At 50.4% G+C, this 17,174-nt stretch overlaps 1 protein-coding gene across 1 annotated transcript in view; it reads right to left on the minus strand.

Moving 5' to 3' along the window:
- Window positions 1-17,174, minus strand: part of LOC119099355 (proton-associated sugar transporter A-like) — a 43,218-nt gene that overhangs the window by 4,063 nt on the left and 21,981 nt on the right. Inside the window, 5 exon segments of the mRNA XM_037222483.1 lie at window positions 9,189-9,363; window positions 10,301-10,431; window positions 12,822-13,013; window positions 13,550-13,699; window positions 15,514-15,656. Of these exon segments, the coding sequence (XP_037078378.1) occupies window positions 9,189-9,363; window positions 10,301-10,431; window positions 12,822-13,013; window positions 13,550-13,699; window positions 15,514-15,656 (791 nt within the window).

Raw genomic sequence — 17,174 nt, forward strand, 5'->3', positions numbered from 1 at the left:
CGGCGGCCAGCGGACTAGCTGACCAGCGACCGGCGGCCAGCCGACTAGCTGACCAGCGACCGGAACACCTTTCCACTGTTACGCTCCCGCCAGATACAAGGTATCTCTCATGAACGGCCAGAATATCAATTATCTTCAACTTGAGAAATTGTTGTCACCAGACATCGAACATCTAGAGCAAGAAAATCACCTTAAAATCTGGGAAAATTGCATTTTAATTTGTTCATGATGCGTTCCATTTTGTATACCATTTTCAACCTTTAGTGTTTTATGAGCTTTGAGTGTTTTATGAAAAACTTTCACAGCATTGCTTTATTAACACGCGCCCGGGTGGCCGGTTGGATACCCCTCGCACGGGTAGGAGGATCAATTTGACCCCAATGAGATCTCAGGAACTAAGGGGGCGGGAGACACTAAATTCACAGAGTGTATTGACATGTAGGTGAACTCACTAAGGTCCAAGTTTGAGGTTCCTAGGCTATGATCTTCGGGTCAGATAAGGTCCACCAACGTCAAACTCCAGGCTGATCTTCAAAGACCCTCGTTACCTAGATATCCGTTCTAAGCGAACAGTCACTTACTCATTCAAGGTCAATGACCTTGCTTGACCTTTCGAAGGTCATTGTGACAAAAATAATTCAAGATTGCTATGAGTTTTTCATTTGAATAAGCGACAAAGATTACACTAGGCATTAGGTTACTAAAACGTGGGTCATTTTAGGTCAGTGACCGATTTTGACCTTAAATAAGTCAATGGAAGATGCAAAACAAAGCTATGGTGATAACAGATTCGAAATGAGTACGATAAACTACCCCATACAGTAAGCCCTGAGTAGTACAGTAGGTTGGTTTTGACCTTGGTCTGACTTTCATACCTGACCCTAGGTCAATGGAATTTGTTTATTCAATTACTGTGTTGCCTAAAAAAGTATCTCAGAGATGTATGACTGTATCTAACGCTCAGTCGTTGCAACAGATTGAACAATTCCCCAGAAATTGATTTCGCTGAATCCATGGCCTGACTTGATCTGCCGTAGGTCGGTGACATCACAAACTACACATAAATTTCAGATACCAAACGGTGCGCTATTCAACTGCCTACAGCTATGCACCATTTGGCGTCGTTTCACCGCGCCGTTCGGAAACAACTCCGGAAAATCAAAACCTTCTGGGGGGTCAAATTGACCCCCCACCCAAGCGCGCGTCAAGAGTCATGGTGTTTCTTAAAAATATCGTGGTTCTTAAATGCGCTGCTGCATAAGTGGTGTTTGAAAAAGAGCGAGATATTGATTGCTGGTAGTCCTTATAATTACTTTCGTCATCTTCAAAACGTAACTGCTTGTGCTTTGGTAGTTACATCGACGTTCACCTAGCCGTTGCAAATACAACATAACAGACAAACTTGCTTCATTTGTAAAGTATTTTCTGAAGAAAGAATGCGTTCTGTGCGGATTAATAATCAAGCTGCCTGCCATGATCAGGTACTCTGCCTAGAACCATAGTGTAATGAAGTGTAATAATTCACAGGGTAACCACGTTTTGTTATGCGTGCTGAATATTGGGGGAAGTTGAAATATAAGGGAATGCCTCAACTTCCAAACCGCGTTATCTTTGTTGTTCTCTCAATCTTGCTATACCTAGCATATCTATTTCAACGCTGCATTGAAATGCCATTCGGAAGTCCCCACCGCTGATGCAACAGCGAATGAAAATAATGCAAATCAAAGTTAGACTTGCAGTCGACGGCATCAATTCCAATGGCGAACACAGGTTTCAACGCGGCCCAGATAACCAGCACCCCAGAAGAAAACTCAACGCCTAGCGCGATGCTTTCTTTTTTGCGGCAATTGCGCACATCGGCTGCATACTTTGGCACAAAAATACCGTATCAATTTAGCCGATGAAGTGCGAGGAGTGACACGAACAACTAAAGCTGCGTTTCAGGACAGAACACCCGCCAGATCTCGTTCCCCATCACCAGCCACATCTCGGCATCCTCCCATCTCGTTCCCCATCACCAGCCACATCTCGGCATCCTCCCGTCTCGTTCCCCATCACCAGCCACATCTCGGCATCCTCCCGTCTCGTTCCCCATCACCAGCCACATCTCGGCATCCTCCCATCTCGTTCCCCATCACCAGCCACATCTCGGCATCCTCCCGTCTCGTTCCCCATCACCAGCCACATCTCGGCATCCTCCCGTCTCGTTCCCCATCACCAGCCACATCTCGGCATCCTCCCGTCTCGTTCCCCATCACCAGCCACATCTCGGCATCCTCCCGTCTCGTTCCCCATCACCAGCCACATCTCGGCATCCTCCCATCTCGTTCCCCATCACCAGCCACATCTCGGCATTCCTCCCGCAGCGCACTTCGCAAGGCGCAAAGCAGAAACCGTTCGAACTTTGAGCACTGGGACAGTTCCGCAGCGCGCCGTGCGGCGGCGCCAGCAGTCAGGCGAGCCCCGCGGACTATCGGTGGCCAGATCCTTCGATTATCGAAGCCCCTTCGGCGCGGCCGAGCGCTGAATGTAACAGCCGTCGCAGCACCGCAGTCATCCAATAAGACGGCCCGGCCTGTCCGTTCAAGCGTCGCACTCAGGACTAAACGGTCCGAGGTGGGGACTGGCGCTGTCTGGGAGCGCGCGGGGCGCTGGGACGGAGTAAGACGGCCGGGGCGTGTGAGAACAAATATACAACGGCAAGCACCTCAACGGGAGGCGACAATATCTGTTCCAAAAATCAGCTGTTATCCACAACAACTAACAAGCAACGGGGAGATCAGCAGCGTCGTAGATATTTTTAACTCGTCTGAGTTCTAAGGTACTGTCATATTTTGAAGGATCAATACCTGACACTCGTCTGCCGTAAGGCTCACGCTAATAGCAAAGCTTCAGAATTGTGCAATACAAGCCGCGCAAGCCTTAGAAAGATGGGCATGTGACTGCAACCTTCGACGCATTTCACCTAACCACGGTAATTTTACAATGTAGTTTATCCCCTCACCCCCACCCAGTATTCATAAGGTGCCCGTGTGATTCTATTTGCAGTTGTCCATGACGAACTTAATGAAGGAAAACACGGCCGTGGCCACTACACGACAGTGGACTGCTTCCGTCTCCAGGTGGCTGTTGTGGCGCGGGCGCCTGGTGGTCGCCTGACTGTCGGACCCCTGTCGTGTCTCGTTAGGTGGACCATCGCCAGCTATGACGTGCATATGATGCAAGAGCGCGCCGCAGTGTCGAATGTCGCCGGTGCTGCATCTGGTTATGAAGACACGCTTGCTGATGCTGCATCTGGTTACGAACATATCCTTGGCTTGTAAAGCAAACACGACCGCACGGAGATAACAAATTGATTATACACAAGGTTTATTTATTGCTCTTGATGCTCCCCTGAACCAGAGCGAGTTCTGTGAATAGCTCGCAGGCACAGCCAGTACAGAGTCAGCGGAAGACGTCGGACTAACCACATACACAATGCGAGGGTAATGTGTTGAGGTCCGGCATAGTTCAGGGGTCAATGTTTGCTCAGACGGGCATGCAGCTCGAAATGTCCTACGAAGTACGGCGAACGAAGGGCATGCCTAATTGGGATTTAAATCTGCCAGCTGCACAGGCTTGCATGGCCAAGCCGAGTCTCCACCCATTCACTTTTAGTTGAAACAGTTAGCGGCGCCAGCAGTCGGGTGCACGGTCGTCTGGACCGATTGCTGTACAAAGTAACAACTACTTCACCTGTAATAACAATCGCATTCCGTATCGCTTAACTGTCCATACGTCATCGCCTTGCATGATGCCCCTTGACGCCGCCGGTACTCGGTAAGCATTCATTCACTCACTGAAACCCACTGAGGCTGTTACAAACATCTCATCAGGCAGTTTTAAGTACACACGTGTTTTGCCGTTGAATGTGCTTTTTTTTCAACCGCAGCATTGGAAAGGTGCGTGACTCTGTTCCTCACCGCTGAGAAACAGTATGCTACTGAGGAGCCATTGAGTAACAGTACACTCTCATCACCGACTCAAATTCATAATTGGACTTATGCTTGACAGTGCCGACTCCACTCTGACTCTGACCAACGGCAAGCAAGTTGACTCCGAGCCTGAATTCACCCAAGACTTGACAAGACAAGACAAGACAAGAGTCTATTCTGGCCTCTGATCAGAACTCTGACTCAATGTCAGTCTGTCCAAGTGCAAAGCCATCTCCAAGGTGCAAATCCCAATGGACGGTGGACCCTTCAAACGATGCATAGTATCTAAAGAAATGGTTTATCTGAACCAAGTATCCAGGGCCTTTTAAGGAATTATGAGTAGGGGAGGGCAGCGTCCCAACGATAAGACCAATCGCAAATATGCATTCACCTAGCCCACCCTCAAATACCGATTATTCTCTCGATTTCGGCGAATATGTTCTTGCGTTCAGGCAAAAATTGGCAAAAGGAGACCTAGTAAAAGGATACAATATCCGATAAAATCAGCGGAAATAGCAGACTGGTAGGCAATAGAATCAGACTAGATTCGGGGGCGGAGCTGAGATTTCTAAGGTGGGGGGACACGCAGCACTGTAGCACGCAGCGCCAGAAATAATACCAATCGTAGCCTTTCCCAAGAGAAACACTGAATTAGGCCTATTCTCCGCTATTGGCCATGATTGTACTCGTTTAAACAGCAAAAGTGTTTAACACTTAACGTGTCATTAAGGCTTGAAAAGCGAATTTAAGCAATAGCTTCAACGGCTGCACTAATACGTAATCGTGGCCGAATGGCTAGCCGATTCATGCGCATCCCAATCCTCAGCTCGACTACATGCGCATGCGTTTTTCAAAAGGTCTAATTTTTCACGGCCGATTGGTCGGATCGGCTAACAGACCTCCGCGGCTAGCTGATCAATCTGCGGCAAGCCGTCTAGCCGCCCTGCCGAAAACCAGCCCTGTTGATCTGAATGAGTAGCTGTCGCTATGCGCAACGAAGCCACCGCAAAACATCGATTTCATAGGCTGCTGACCGTATATTGACTGGCTTTAGCCCACATCAGTATATATGCAGGAATTGTAATAGAAATGACTCACATGTGATAGCCTGGGGAATTATTGCTGTGTGCGTGCGTGGTGTGTGTGTGTGTGTGTGTGGTGTGGTTGTGTGTGTGTGTTGTGTGTGTGTGGGTGTGTGTTGTGTGTGTGTGTGTGTGTGTGTGTGTGTGTGTGTGTGTGTGTGTGTTGTGTGTGTGTGGTGTGTGTGTGTGTGTGTGGTGTGGTGTGTGTTGTGTTGGGAGAGGGTGTGGAGGGGTAACTGAAGGCAGGTAAGCCGGTACAATTTAGAGATTCTTGATGCCACATATTTCCTTGGCCGTAAAGGGCGGATTTGACTCCCCGAATGATGTTAGAAAAGAAACATTCACGTGTCATTACCTTATGACGAAGAACGTATTTTGCCGCACGTTTATACTGTAATGAAGGAGTGCGAAACATGCCAGCTTCGAACTGTGTTAAGAATGTGATGCACAAAAAGGTGTCAAGCTCAACAAGCGAAGAGAATGAAATACGCACGCCCGCAGTGCATACCATTATTGTAAGCATTTCCGCGCAAATATTTATCAACGGATGTGCCACTTTTGCTATCTGCAGCTAAGGCGCCAATAAAACCGTCATATTGTAGATCTCGGACTTGTGCACTTGCTACACTAAGTCATGCCCTTCTTGATAAACTAATTTCACGAGAATTCCGAAGTCTCGAGCAAGGAGATCATTTGCGAAAGCTGAAAGAAATTCGCATCCCAGTCAGCCCAGGATGGATCTTTGAATGTTCTGTGCAAGGAATTTATGTACGCCATTCGCACGAAAAGACCTGAAAATAAGTCATGTACATACATACGACTGGGCTCGACGATGTGCCGACGATGACACCCAAGCAACAACTTTTCACCCTTGCTAACGTGCAAAACACCATGAGTGACAAAGTGCTGACAAACACAAACACGTATGGACTCTCGGCATCAGCACATGGTTCTTCTGAGGCCGTAAGTAAGAGCCCAACATCGCTGCGGAGGCCCTGGAGCGACCAAGACTGCACCAGGGGATTAACATGAAGGTTAATCCCTGGTACAGATTAACATGAATGCTAACAGCGTGGGCTACCAGATAAAATTTGAAACGCAAACACCAATGTGGACGGCGCGTGAGTGATCGAGGGTGTAGCAATAGCCCAACACAGGGACCCGACAACAGGGTAGGTTCCCCCGAGCAAACGGGAGGAGCCCGAGACAAATACGTTGGGTCTCGGAGCGACCGGAAGTCACCTGACAGGTCAACATGTAGGGCATCCGACAGAGCACAGGGGCCCTCGAACAAGCGAGAAGGGCCCAAAACTAATAAGACAGGCCCTCAAGAGGTCGAGAGTGCATTAGTGAATGACTATATATGGACTCCGGCAGCAGCGCAGGGTTTTCTGAGGAAATATGAAGTACCCAAGACCGATGAGAGGAGCCCCAGAGAGCGTCCGGGCAGGTTAATAGAAACGGCTCCCAATAGAAGTGTAGGGTCCTCCGTCAATGGGAGGAAACAGAAAGAGCCCTATATTAATGCATGACCCTTAGCACAGCGCGGGACCCTCCGGCAAGTGGGCAGAACCCGACACCATTAAGAAGGCCCCTGAACCACCAAGAGTACCAGGTAATCATATGGAATCCTTCTTTCCAGCACAGGTGGATCCTGGAGGGGGGGAAGGGCCACGGGGCCATGCCCCCCCCCTCAGACCTCTGAGACTGTGTTTTGCCCCCCCCCAAACATTCCCAGAACTTCACAAAAGTTTCGTCTACTTACCGTCTGTTTTAACTTTAACTGTTTTAACTGTCTTGTTTTAACTTCTGTTTAAGATTCAAAAGCATTTCGGTGCTTTTTTCGGTTTTGAATGGTGTCCCTACTACGTATTTGCGAGAGGCACCATGCACTGGACCTCGGATCCCACACCAGCCAGCTGGCGACGAACGGTTGCCCCCCCCCCCAAAACAAAAGAAAACAACTCCAGGCTAGACCCGCCCCTGCCTGCCAGGCGAATGGAAAGAGCCCGTGAAGGGCCTGAGCGATCGAGAGCGCTGCGACAGGCAAACATAAAGCCCCCAAACATCAGCTTAGGACCCTCCAAGCAAACGCGAAGAACTCAACAGCAGCGAGGAAGGCTTTTCAGCAATCGAAGGTGTCCCGCCAGTCACCATATAGGGCAGCTGGCAATAACATCGCAACCCCCAGGCAGCGTACTGAACTCTGAAAAACTTTCCAACAACGGTCCCTTCAATCAGCCAAACTCATTCTCTTTCGTTCAGTGGGCCGTCACGTTTGCTCTCGGCTTTTCCAGGTAGGCTGGAAGGCGCCGAGGGCGACCGGGCGTTTGCACTTTGTGTTAAAAACCTGCGTCCGTTCAGCCTGGCGTGGCCTCTGTGGGGTCTGAGCCCTTGCCCCGTGGCGCCTCTGGATCCACGATCAGCTACAATGGCTGTGAGTGTGTGTGTGTGCGGGGGTGATATGTAATCAGGGGGTGGGTGATATTAACCGAGCGCTGACGCATTTCTCCAGCCTTTAACGTGTTCCGAAAGGCTCTGCAAATACCAATTCTGGAGGTACTACATTGTCATCTGCTTTATGCTTGGAACCGTGCATATGAAAGCTGCCTAACGTCAAATGCAAATTATTTTCTCTCTTTCTTTTCGAGTCCGTTTAATTTGACGAAGGTGTCAGTGATGCTCCAGTCCACCCACCTCGCTACAAACAACCGGCACAATTCAGTGGCCCACGCCCTGCCAGCAGTGCAAGTTGGGACGGAAGAAACTAAATTCGGAAGAGAAAAAAATAAATAGCTGTCCTTCAAGGACACTACGTTAAATCGATGTTTGGTAGGTAAGCAGTAACCTTTGGAATTATATGCATTAAGACAACTGTTTTCTTTGACCCACGTGGGATTGGCCAAAAAATTACCGTCGTATTGTGTGGGGATAGGGAGGGAAGTGAGCTGACGTAGCAGCTACCCCACTGCCCTTTAAAGGCATGTTTCTCACCGGATCACGCCCACTTTATTTTGAGGAACGGCACAGTTAGTTGTGGTCATTGTACTATGTACTTAACAGAAGCTTTTAAAAGCGTTATAGAGGCCATGGAGGGAAAAGAATACCCTCATAACATTTGTATTGTTCCAGCAATGAGGAGACCCATGACCAACATTGCGAGCCCAAGGCGGGGCCGGGCCCTCACAAAATAATGTCAATCGACACCCCTGATGCCGCGCACGAGCCCTGAGATGGCGTGCCGTTTCGCCTAACCACCGAAGAAGGTCAGCTGGCGACCGGCCAGCCAAGGTCAGCCCGGCCCGTTCGGCCGTGCTAACACTTTCGCCAGCTTGCTGATAGAGGTCTGCTGACAACTGACTGAACGGGTTCACTTGACCCGTACAGCCGTGCCGGAGCATACTGTCCGACACGTTAAATCCGCTCAGACCTGCTGGCAAGAACGCCGCAGGAAAGTTACCCGATGGACGGGATCGGCTTGCGTTTGGAAGTTGAATCAGAATCACGCGGCGAACTCCGCTAAGGAAGTGCTATGAATACTAAGTCATTCCTGCTGAGTATTCAATTGGAAATATACGAGTTCAGAGTAATTATGCTAAAATTATCGACCACGGAAGCTGCCGTAGAAAGGAAGGAAGAACCGAACAGCGCGGAAATGGTGGGACAAAGTGGCGTGTTTCCATTTCAAAGAGCAAGGTTCTAATGCGACCCTGTAGTTCACGTTTGGCTACTGCAGTGCTCACATGCGAACATTTAAGCCTTATCATTTTCAACTTGAATGAAAGGAAACTGTGGCGAAAATTTGCTGTGGCATACATTTCGGAGCAAGCATGTGCACGCATAAATGTTTTGGACAACACGATAAAACATGCTTTGGACAGAACAAACGGACATGTTTTTAACGCATTTTTCGGCAAGTTGGCGAGGTCTCTGCTACACATGTCATATCGTATGCATGCAAACGTTTATGTCCCAAACATATCGGTAGAGATCTGTCACAACGGGAGAGTGCTCAGCGATGATAAATTTCGCCAAATGCACTGAGCATTTCCGCTTTATTTACCTCCCCGCATGGATGACACACCACAAAATACCTTTATAAGACACAGGACGCCACAGAGAGACCACTCACCGATCCCGAGACGTGGTAGTGAGCCACCAGCAGGTACGGCATGGTGAAAAGTGTGGAGTACATGACGCCGGCGCAGGCTGAGAATACTATAACGGCCACCCGGTGTCGCAGCGTGGCCATGAACACCATGCCGACGGCGTACACCAGCTGCCCGCCCACGTACACCGGCCGGGCCCTGTCGCACAGGAGAGGTACGCTGAGTGGAGTACACACCGGCCGCAGGGGAGAGGTACACCGGGCGGGCCCCGTCGCACGGGAGAGGTACGCTGAGTGGAGTACACACTGGCGGCACGGGAGAGGTACGCTGAGTGGGGTACATACTGGCGGCACGGGAGAGGTACGCTGAGTGGGGTACATACTGGCGGCACGGGAGAGGTACACTGAGTGGGGTACATACTGGCGGCACGGGAGAGGTACACTGAGTGGGGTACATACTGGCGGCACGGGAGAGGTACGCTGAGTGGGGTACATACTGGCGGCACGGGAGAGGTACACTGAGTGAGGTACATACTGGCGGCACCGGAGAGGCACACTGAGTGGAGTACACACTGGTGGTAAGGGAGAGGCACGTTGAGTGGGGTACACACTGGCAGTACGGGAGAGGCACGCTGAGTAGGGTAACACTGGCAGTACGGGAGAGGGAGGCAGTACGGGAGAGGCGCGCTGAGTAAGGTACACACTGGTCGCACAGGAGAGGCACACCGGGCGGGCCCTGAAGGTATAGGAGAGAGAAGAGGTACACCACGTGAGGTACACCGGACGGCCCATATGGATCGTGGGGCACGGGGAGGATGCCCACCAATGTGGCATACTGGTGGTGGCTCTGGATCAAGGAGATGCAAGAGGACGAAAACCTGCAGTACCATGTGTCGCAGGACAACTTTTGCCTTATCCTGCACACAAGTCACATCAAAAAGATGCTGTAGATCGCATCAATACAGTGCATCTGAAAATACATCTGAGAATGACCCAGAGGGGTAATCATTGGACTGCAGCCTTTGCTTTGATGAATGAAAAGCTGACGCCATACTCAGGCAACCAAGGTGGCACACGCTACGAATGTCTGTAGTCCTGACCATAGATTGAGGGAAGGTCGGGGGCTAGGACCTTACCTGAATTTACGAACCAATGACTCGATGAGGAATGAGTAGACGGAGCAGGAGAGTGAGTAGATGGCCATGCCCCAGCAACCGAAGCGCACGCCATCCTCGTAAGCAGAGCGCGACTCCGAACCCACTGCAGCCTGTCAGAACCCACCGCAGCCTGTCAGAGCTCACCAACAACCGCAGGCTGTGAGGACCCACCACAGCCTGTCGGAACCCACCACAGCCCGTCAGAGCTCACCACCAACCGCAGCCTGTCAGGACCCACCACAGCCTGTCAGAGCACACGCACTATCTCACCACCTGTCAGAACCCACCACAGCCAGTCAGAGGTCACCAACAACCACAGCCTGTCAGAACCCACCACAGCCGGTCAGAACTCACCAACAACCACAGCCTGTCAGGACCCACCGCGGCCTGTCAGAACCCACCACAGCCTGTCACAGCTCACCAACAACCACAGCCTGTCAGAACCCACCACAGCCTGTTAGAGCACACGCACTACCTCACCACCTGTCAGAACCCACCACAGCCTGTTAGAAAAAGCGTACTACCTCACCACCTGTTAGAACCCACCACAGCCGGTTAGAAAACACGTATTACCTCACCACCCACTGCAGCCAGTCAGAACGCACTACGGCCTGTAAGGGTCCACCAAAACCTATCAGAACCCACCAAAGCCTGCCAGAACCAATCACAGCCTGCCATAACCCACCACAGCCTGTCAGAACCCACCACAGCCTGTCATAATGCGCCACAGCCTGTCACAACTCATCACAGCCTGTCAGAACCCACCACAGCCTGTTAGAGCACACGTACTACCTCACCACCTGTTAGAACCCACCACAGCCTGTTAGAAAACACGTACTACCTCACCACCCATTGCAGCCAGTCAGAACACACCGCAGGCTGCTAGAGCACACGTACTGCCTAACCACCCACCGCAGCCTGTCAGAACACACCACAGCCTGTCAGAACGCACCACAGCCTGTCATGGTCCACCGAAGCCTATCAGAACCCACCAAAGCCTGTCAGAACCCATCATAGCCTGTAATTACCCACCACAGCCTGTCACAACCCACCACAGCCTGTCATAACCCGCCACAGCCTGTCACAACCCACCACAGCCTGTCACAACCCACCACAGCCTGTCACAACCCACCACAACTTGTCAGGACTCACCGCCCACCGCAGCCTGTCAGGACCCACCGCAGCTTGTCAGAAGCCACCACAGCCTGTCAGGGCTCACACCCCCCCCCCCCCTTCCCATAGCCTGTCAGAGCACACTATCCACAACTGCCTGTCAGACCACACACCCCACAACTGCCTGTCAGACCACATCCCCCACAACTGTTTGTTAGAGCACAACCCCCGCAACTGCCTGTCAGAGCACACCACCCGCAGCCGCCTGTCAGAGCACATCATCCGCAACTACCTGTCAGAGCACACCACCTGTAATTGCCTGTCAGGCCACATCACCCACACCTGTCTGTCAGAGCAAATCACCCAACGCTGCCCGTCAGAGCATACCGCTCACCACTGTCAGTCGGGGTGCTCCAAAGGGGACGGTGAACAACGCCCAGGTCGCAAAACAGGGCTCCGGGCGCCAGCGGCATCATGCACGTACGCCTCTGTTTCCAAAACCCCGTTTAAATTGAGTGATCACATCTGCATGGGGTTTTGAACCGAAATTGTCATCTTGAAGATCATCCGGTGCAGCTTACAGCCCTGACCTTCTTAAAACTTGAAACCCTCTGGTTTCTGAGCCACATGTCCGCGAAGATGTACAGACTATTTCAGTGAGACTATTTCAAGGTCACTCAGGCATCCATGACGCCATAATAACGTCATACACATTCTACTGTTCCATTGGTCGTGAGGTGATCAAGGCCAAGAAAATATAACCGCCAAGTCGTTCATATCTGGCGCTCATGAACGCGATTTCCAGGTAAAACGGCCGTCAATTGGCTCTCAATCAATGTTGTGCAAGGTACGGTGACGGGATCAAACAATGACGCATTGAGAAGCATATTTACTAAAAACAGACTTTGTGGTGTCCGGACTAGTCTGTTCCAATTAAAAGTACGTCAGTCGCTGTAAGCAAGCTCATTTCATCATATCTGACACTTGCTTCAATATCTTCAAATGTGGAACATCCCCTTTAAACATTGTAACTGGGCGCTACCAGTGAACTTCATGTGCGTATAGCGACATATAACTGCCACCAACTCTTGACACATACCTGCAGCATAAAGCACGCAGTAATGCGTGCAGCGGATTCAAGCATTAAACAGATATAGGTATGCTGGCCCCATGACATAGTTGGAATAATATTGGAATACCAGGGCTTCCTTGACCATTCGTAGAGCTTCAGGGATATTTCGGAACCCCGGCGTGTAAACAAAAAACACATCATAACTGAACAGTATTCAGTCGACCGGAACGGCGTGGGACTGACACAGCTCTAGTTTTGCCGAAGCCTTTCTATTTGGCAACGCCCGTTCGCCCCTGGCACTGAGGCAGGCCTCACCTGGGGGTTCCCGCCGAACACAGCCTCGCCCACAAAGTCCGTGAAGTAGAGAGAGTAGCAGACGAGCGACATCCAGCAGAAGAGGTTGGTCACGCACAGCACCCGCAGCGAGGCCGGCATGTAGACGATCGACAGGAGGTACTCCTTCAGCGTCACCCGCGGCTCGTCGCCCGGGCTCGGCAGCTCCGGCACCTGGCGGCACGGCGGCCAGAACTCAGCCTCGGCCGCGCTACTGAGTTGTGGCATACAATGGCGCAGATTTACCATAAATCCCACCGAGAAGGAACGCTTGCGTTGGTTGGTTTCTTTACATTTGGTGGTTCATGGGAATTTCGAAGACGCAGTTTACGTCAAACTAAGTCTGGATCAACACATCATGAGCATAACACAATACGATGACGACGAGAACGGGCTCCGCCCGCGTAGGTTATTCGCATCCGTATATACTCCCTTGCGCCACAGTCTGGCAAGTAGGTCGGACCGTTTCAGCAATGCACAGCTCTCCAGGCTTCGAAGTTTGAGCACCTTATCTTTCGAGTTACGCTAGTACACCACACATACGCCAGATAAGCGCATCAACGCGAAACCCGCAATGGATCAGGAAAACAGTGGCCGCTTTTTTACAGGTATTGACCACAGTTGTGAGGGATTTATTTGCTGCTGACCGGTACGCCCCCGCACCTGCCTCCTCTCTGCAGCGGGCCGCACTGCGTCGGCGCTGCACCGACCTTGGGGCGGGAGGGCTGCGGGGTCATGAAGCTGGTCTCGCCCAGGTCGGTAGCGGCGGGACTGGTGTCGCCTGTGACGGTGCCGTAGGAGCGGGGCGCCTCGTCCGCCGGGTTCACCGTCAGCATCACCTCGCCCTCCCCGACGTTCCTCTGCAAACGGCGGCAGCCAGCAGTGAACGGCGATGGAGACGGTGCGTGCCAGCAGCAACGGTACCGTCAGCATCACCTCGGCCTCCCCGGCGCTTCTCTGCAGACGGCGGCAGCCAGCAGTGAACGGCGATGGGGACGGTGCGTGCCACCAGCAACAGTACCGTCTGAATCACGAGGTCGTGTTTGAATTTGACCACACGACTTGAACGTTGTGAAACAGACCACTGCCATGTAAATCTCGTTCTCCTTTGCTGTACCGCCGCCAGGCCCCTATCCCTGAACCAGGACAGACTTCCAACTTGAGTCGCCCGGCCAACTCGGCCGGCTCGGCTGTCGCACGTTTTGAGGTCATAGCTGTGCAAACACTCATTGCATTTTTACACAAGTTGTCAGCAATAAGAAGCATGATTCTTTAAGTGCTGTGATAGACAACCTGTCCAATATTTGCATGTACACTTTTCAAAATGCAAACGTTTCCGACAATATCACCAGGGTTCCACCTTTGCCATTCTATTAGCGTGTATGTAAAAATATTGGCTTAAGAATGAGATCGTTGTCAAAAAACCCCAGAAGAAGACATTCATGGAATAACTAAGTCAGGACCCACCCAAGTCCTGTTTATTATATATATATATATATATATATATATATATATATATATATATATATATATATATATATATATATATATAAACTGGGCTCTGGTCACATAATTTTATCCATTTAAAAGGTTCAGTCCATGTCTTAAAAAACAAAGAAGTAAAGCTGCTGAAGAACGAAGGTCAAAAGCAGGTGCAGATTTCCAGGACCAGGCCTTGTAGCAGCACGAGACTCAACAATACTAAAAGGGCCCAAAGCACACGATCGTACTGGTAAAAGTGTGGGCCGGTGTGTCCTCTCCAGCGCGTATTATTGTGCGCCAACCACACACATGCCCTCTTGGTGCATTTTTGAGGACCGCTGCCAGGTCTTAACATTCAGGGCAGATGAAAGCGCGGAATCAACAACACGTGATCGGCAAATGTGCCGGCTTCATCTCACAGGCACCTGCTTGTTGCGTCCACGGAAAATTGTGCTCTTTTTGTAATATTTTGGTACAGTTTTAATATAGTTGCCAAAGCTTTTATACCGTGACGTATTTTCCTGGGACATTGACCGACCCACTGGAATCGTTCGTAAAATGGTTCCGGCTTTAATGGCTTAGTCTTGGTATGATTATATGATAACAACTGACCTTCCCTACATAAGTTATAACACGGGCCATTTTGTGCCGCTCGCTCAACCACGCCAGACATACTCACAACAAAGCATGTGGATTTGAGTCATTGTAACACGGAGTTCGAATGTAACTGGTTATGGAAATGTTGCTGATTATATACATATATGTGGCTGATAGATTGTCATCACAGCATTACATTATCGGAGGAGCATTTGACAAGTATGCTGGGAATGAAAACCAAATCACGTATTTTGCAAGGGTGTAAATGCTCACATACATACTGTGAGGGTCATACCCCCTTCCCCCACTGCTCCTCGGCTTCAACATGGGCATGTTTGTGTGGGATGGAAATAAGTTATTTCAAACGCCAATGTCCGCATCAAAATGGCCATCTGCCTACCAAGGCGTTGTGAAAGGTTTTCATATCCGTTGTTTTCCAATGCGTATGTGGGAAAATTATCAAAAAGTTATGAGTTAAAAGCAAAATACTATAAAAGTTATATAAGTTGTAAGTTCATAAAGCAATGACACAACTCTGAAGTACAATCCGCAGATTTGACTTGAAAAAGCCCGGTTGGTGTCGAAGTTGTCTCACCTCCTTCTCGTCTTCCTTGAGCTGGGCGTTGATGAGGTCCAGAGGTATCTCCGGGAAACTGCATAGCGTGGTCATCAGACAGGCGATGTAGATGAAGAGCACCAACGTGAACACGGCTCGCACGTGACCTCCGAACACCTCTCCTGCCGGCATCGGTCACGTGTCGGACCGACACGGCACCCGAGGGCACAGAGCTGTGGTACTAGTTCAGGAGCCTCCAACATGAAATAGGATTCAGCTGGCGTAATGTCTGGAGATGATGTCATGAAGGCACCTGGTACTGTCAGTAGCGTTCCAATCTCACGAGGCGCTAGTTCCAGCAGGGTAGAACGAACGTCATGTCTGGAACATTGGCCCCGCTTCGTATCTGCCGTGATGAAGAGCACATTGTATTGCACCTAGGTAATTATAGATGCATTAAACACACTTTCGAGGTACAAATGTTTGTTATTTTTAGTAGGTAAATTTTATAAAACAATCTAACGACCTAACCAGTGCTCTAATGGTGACGCCAGCGTCAAAAAGGTCACTCACTGTGTCAATATTCTATTTTGTTCCATTAAGTATTCATCTGATTTAACAAGAACGCTCTGGCATTCCAGAGGGTAATCATAAAACGCACCGATTCACTTAAAAAGAACAGCATCCACGTTCACGCCCATGCGTTGGCTCCTGCGTGTCCTTGACGCATACGTGATAACGCCTTGATGAACGCTTATGTATTTGCACACACTTCACCTGATCGCTCGCGCTTTTCATAGGCGGATCCTAGGGGGGGAGGGGGGCACGGGGCGTGGCCCCCAAAAGCTCTGAGAGTATGATTTGGCCCCCAAAACATTCCCAGAACTTCATAAAAGTTTCGCCTGCTTACCGTCTGTTCAAGCATTTCTTTCCGTTTCGGAAATAAACTTCATGAAGAAAAGTTGGCAGCGATTCGAATATCAAAACAACACGCATGTTGACTGGGTTCAGTCATACTCGACGCAAACATCGTGTTTGATAAGTGCACTGAGCCTCGGATCCCACACCAGCCAACTGACGACGAACGGTTGACTCCCACCCCCCACCCCCCCTCCCTCCCCCAAACTCCAGGCTAGATCCGCCCCTGGCGTTTTTTCTTTCTTCATGTGTGCCCAACAAAGTCGCAAAGCATCCGTCATTTGCTTTTGATACATCTTCTGTAATTTTACTGTTATCGCATTTTGAGCGACCAGCGAGGTAGCGGTGCGGCTGAATCGCTCTCAGATGAGAACCGGTGCGCTCATCACGAGGCGGAAACCACATCCGAAATGAACTCGTAAGAATGCAAGCATCTAAGGCCTCTGTTGACTGTTGACGAGGCCTGAAACAACAGCCAACAAGGAATCCCCGGGAAACACTGATGATGGAGTTGCCAAGCCCACAAGTGAGTCCGGATCAACTTCATGTCGGACACGATGAGGATTCCAGGCTGCGTCTGACCGCGGGGAAACGTGTTCAACGTGCCTATACAACACTTCATAGTATCAAATAGACATCAGGGCGCACCACAAACAACCAAGAGAGGTGGCAAACAAACGCCAACGTAAAACGCAGGCAGGTAGGAGGTAACGCTCTCTACCGAGTGAACGGTATGGTGACGTCGTGAACGTGAATACCAATGTGCAACTGCAAAATCCTCC

Source organism: Pollicipes pollicipes, unplaced genomic scaffold (genome assembly GCF_011947565.3).
Source record: "Pollicipes pollicipes isolate AB1234 unplaced genomic scaffold, Ppol_2.1 Scaffold_4740;HRSCAF=5597_pilon_pilon_pilon, whole genome shotgun sequence".
Classification (NCBI taxonomy): domain Eukaryota; kingdom Metazoa; phylum Arthropoda; class Thecostraca; order Pollicipedomorpha; family Pollicipedidae; genus Pollicipes; species Pollicipes pollicipes.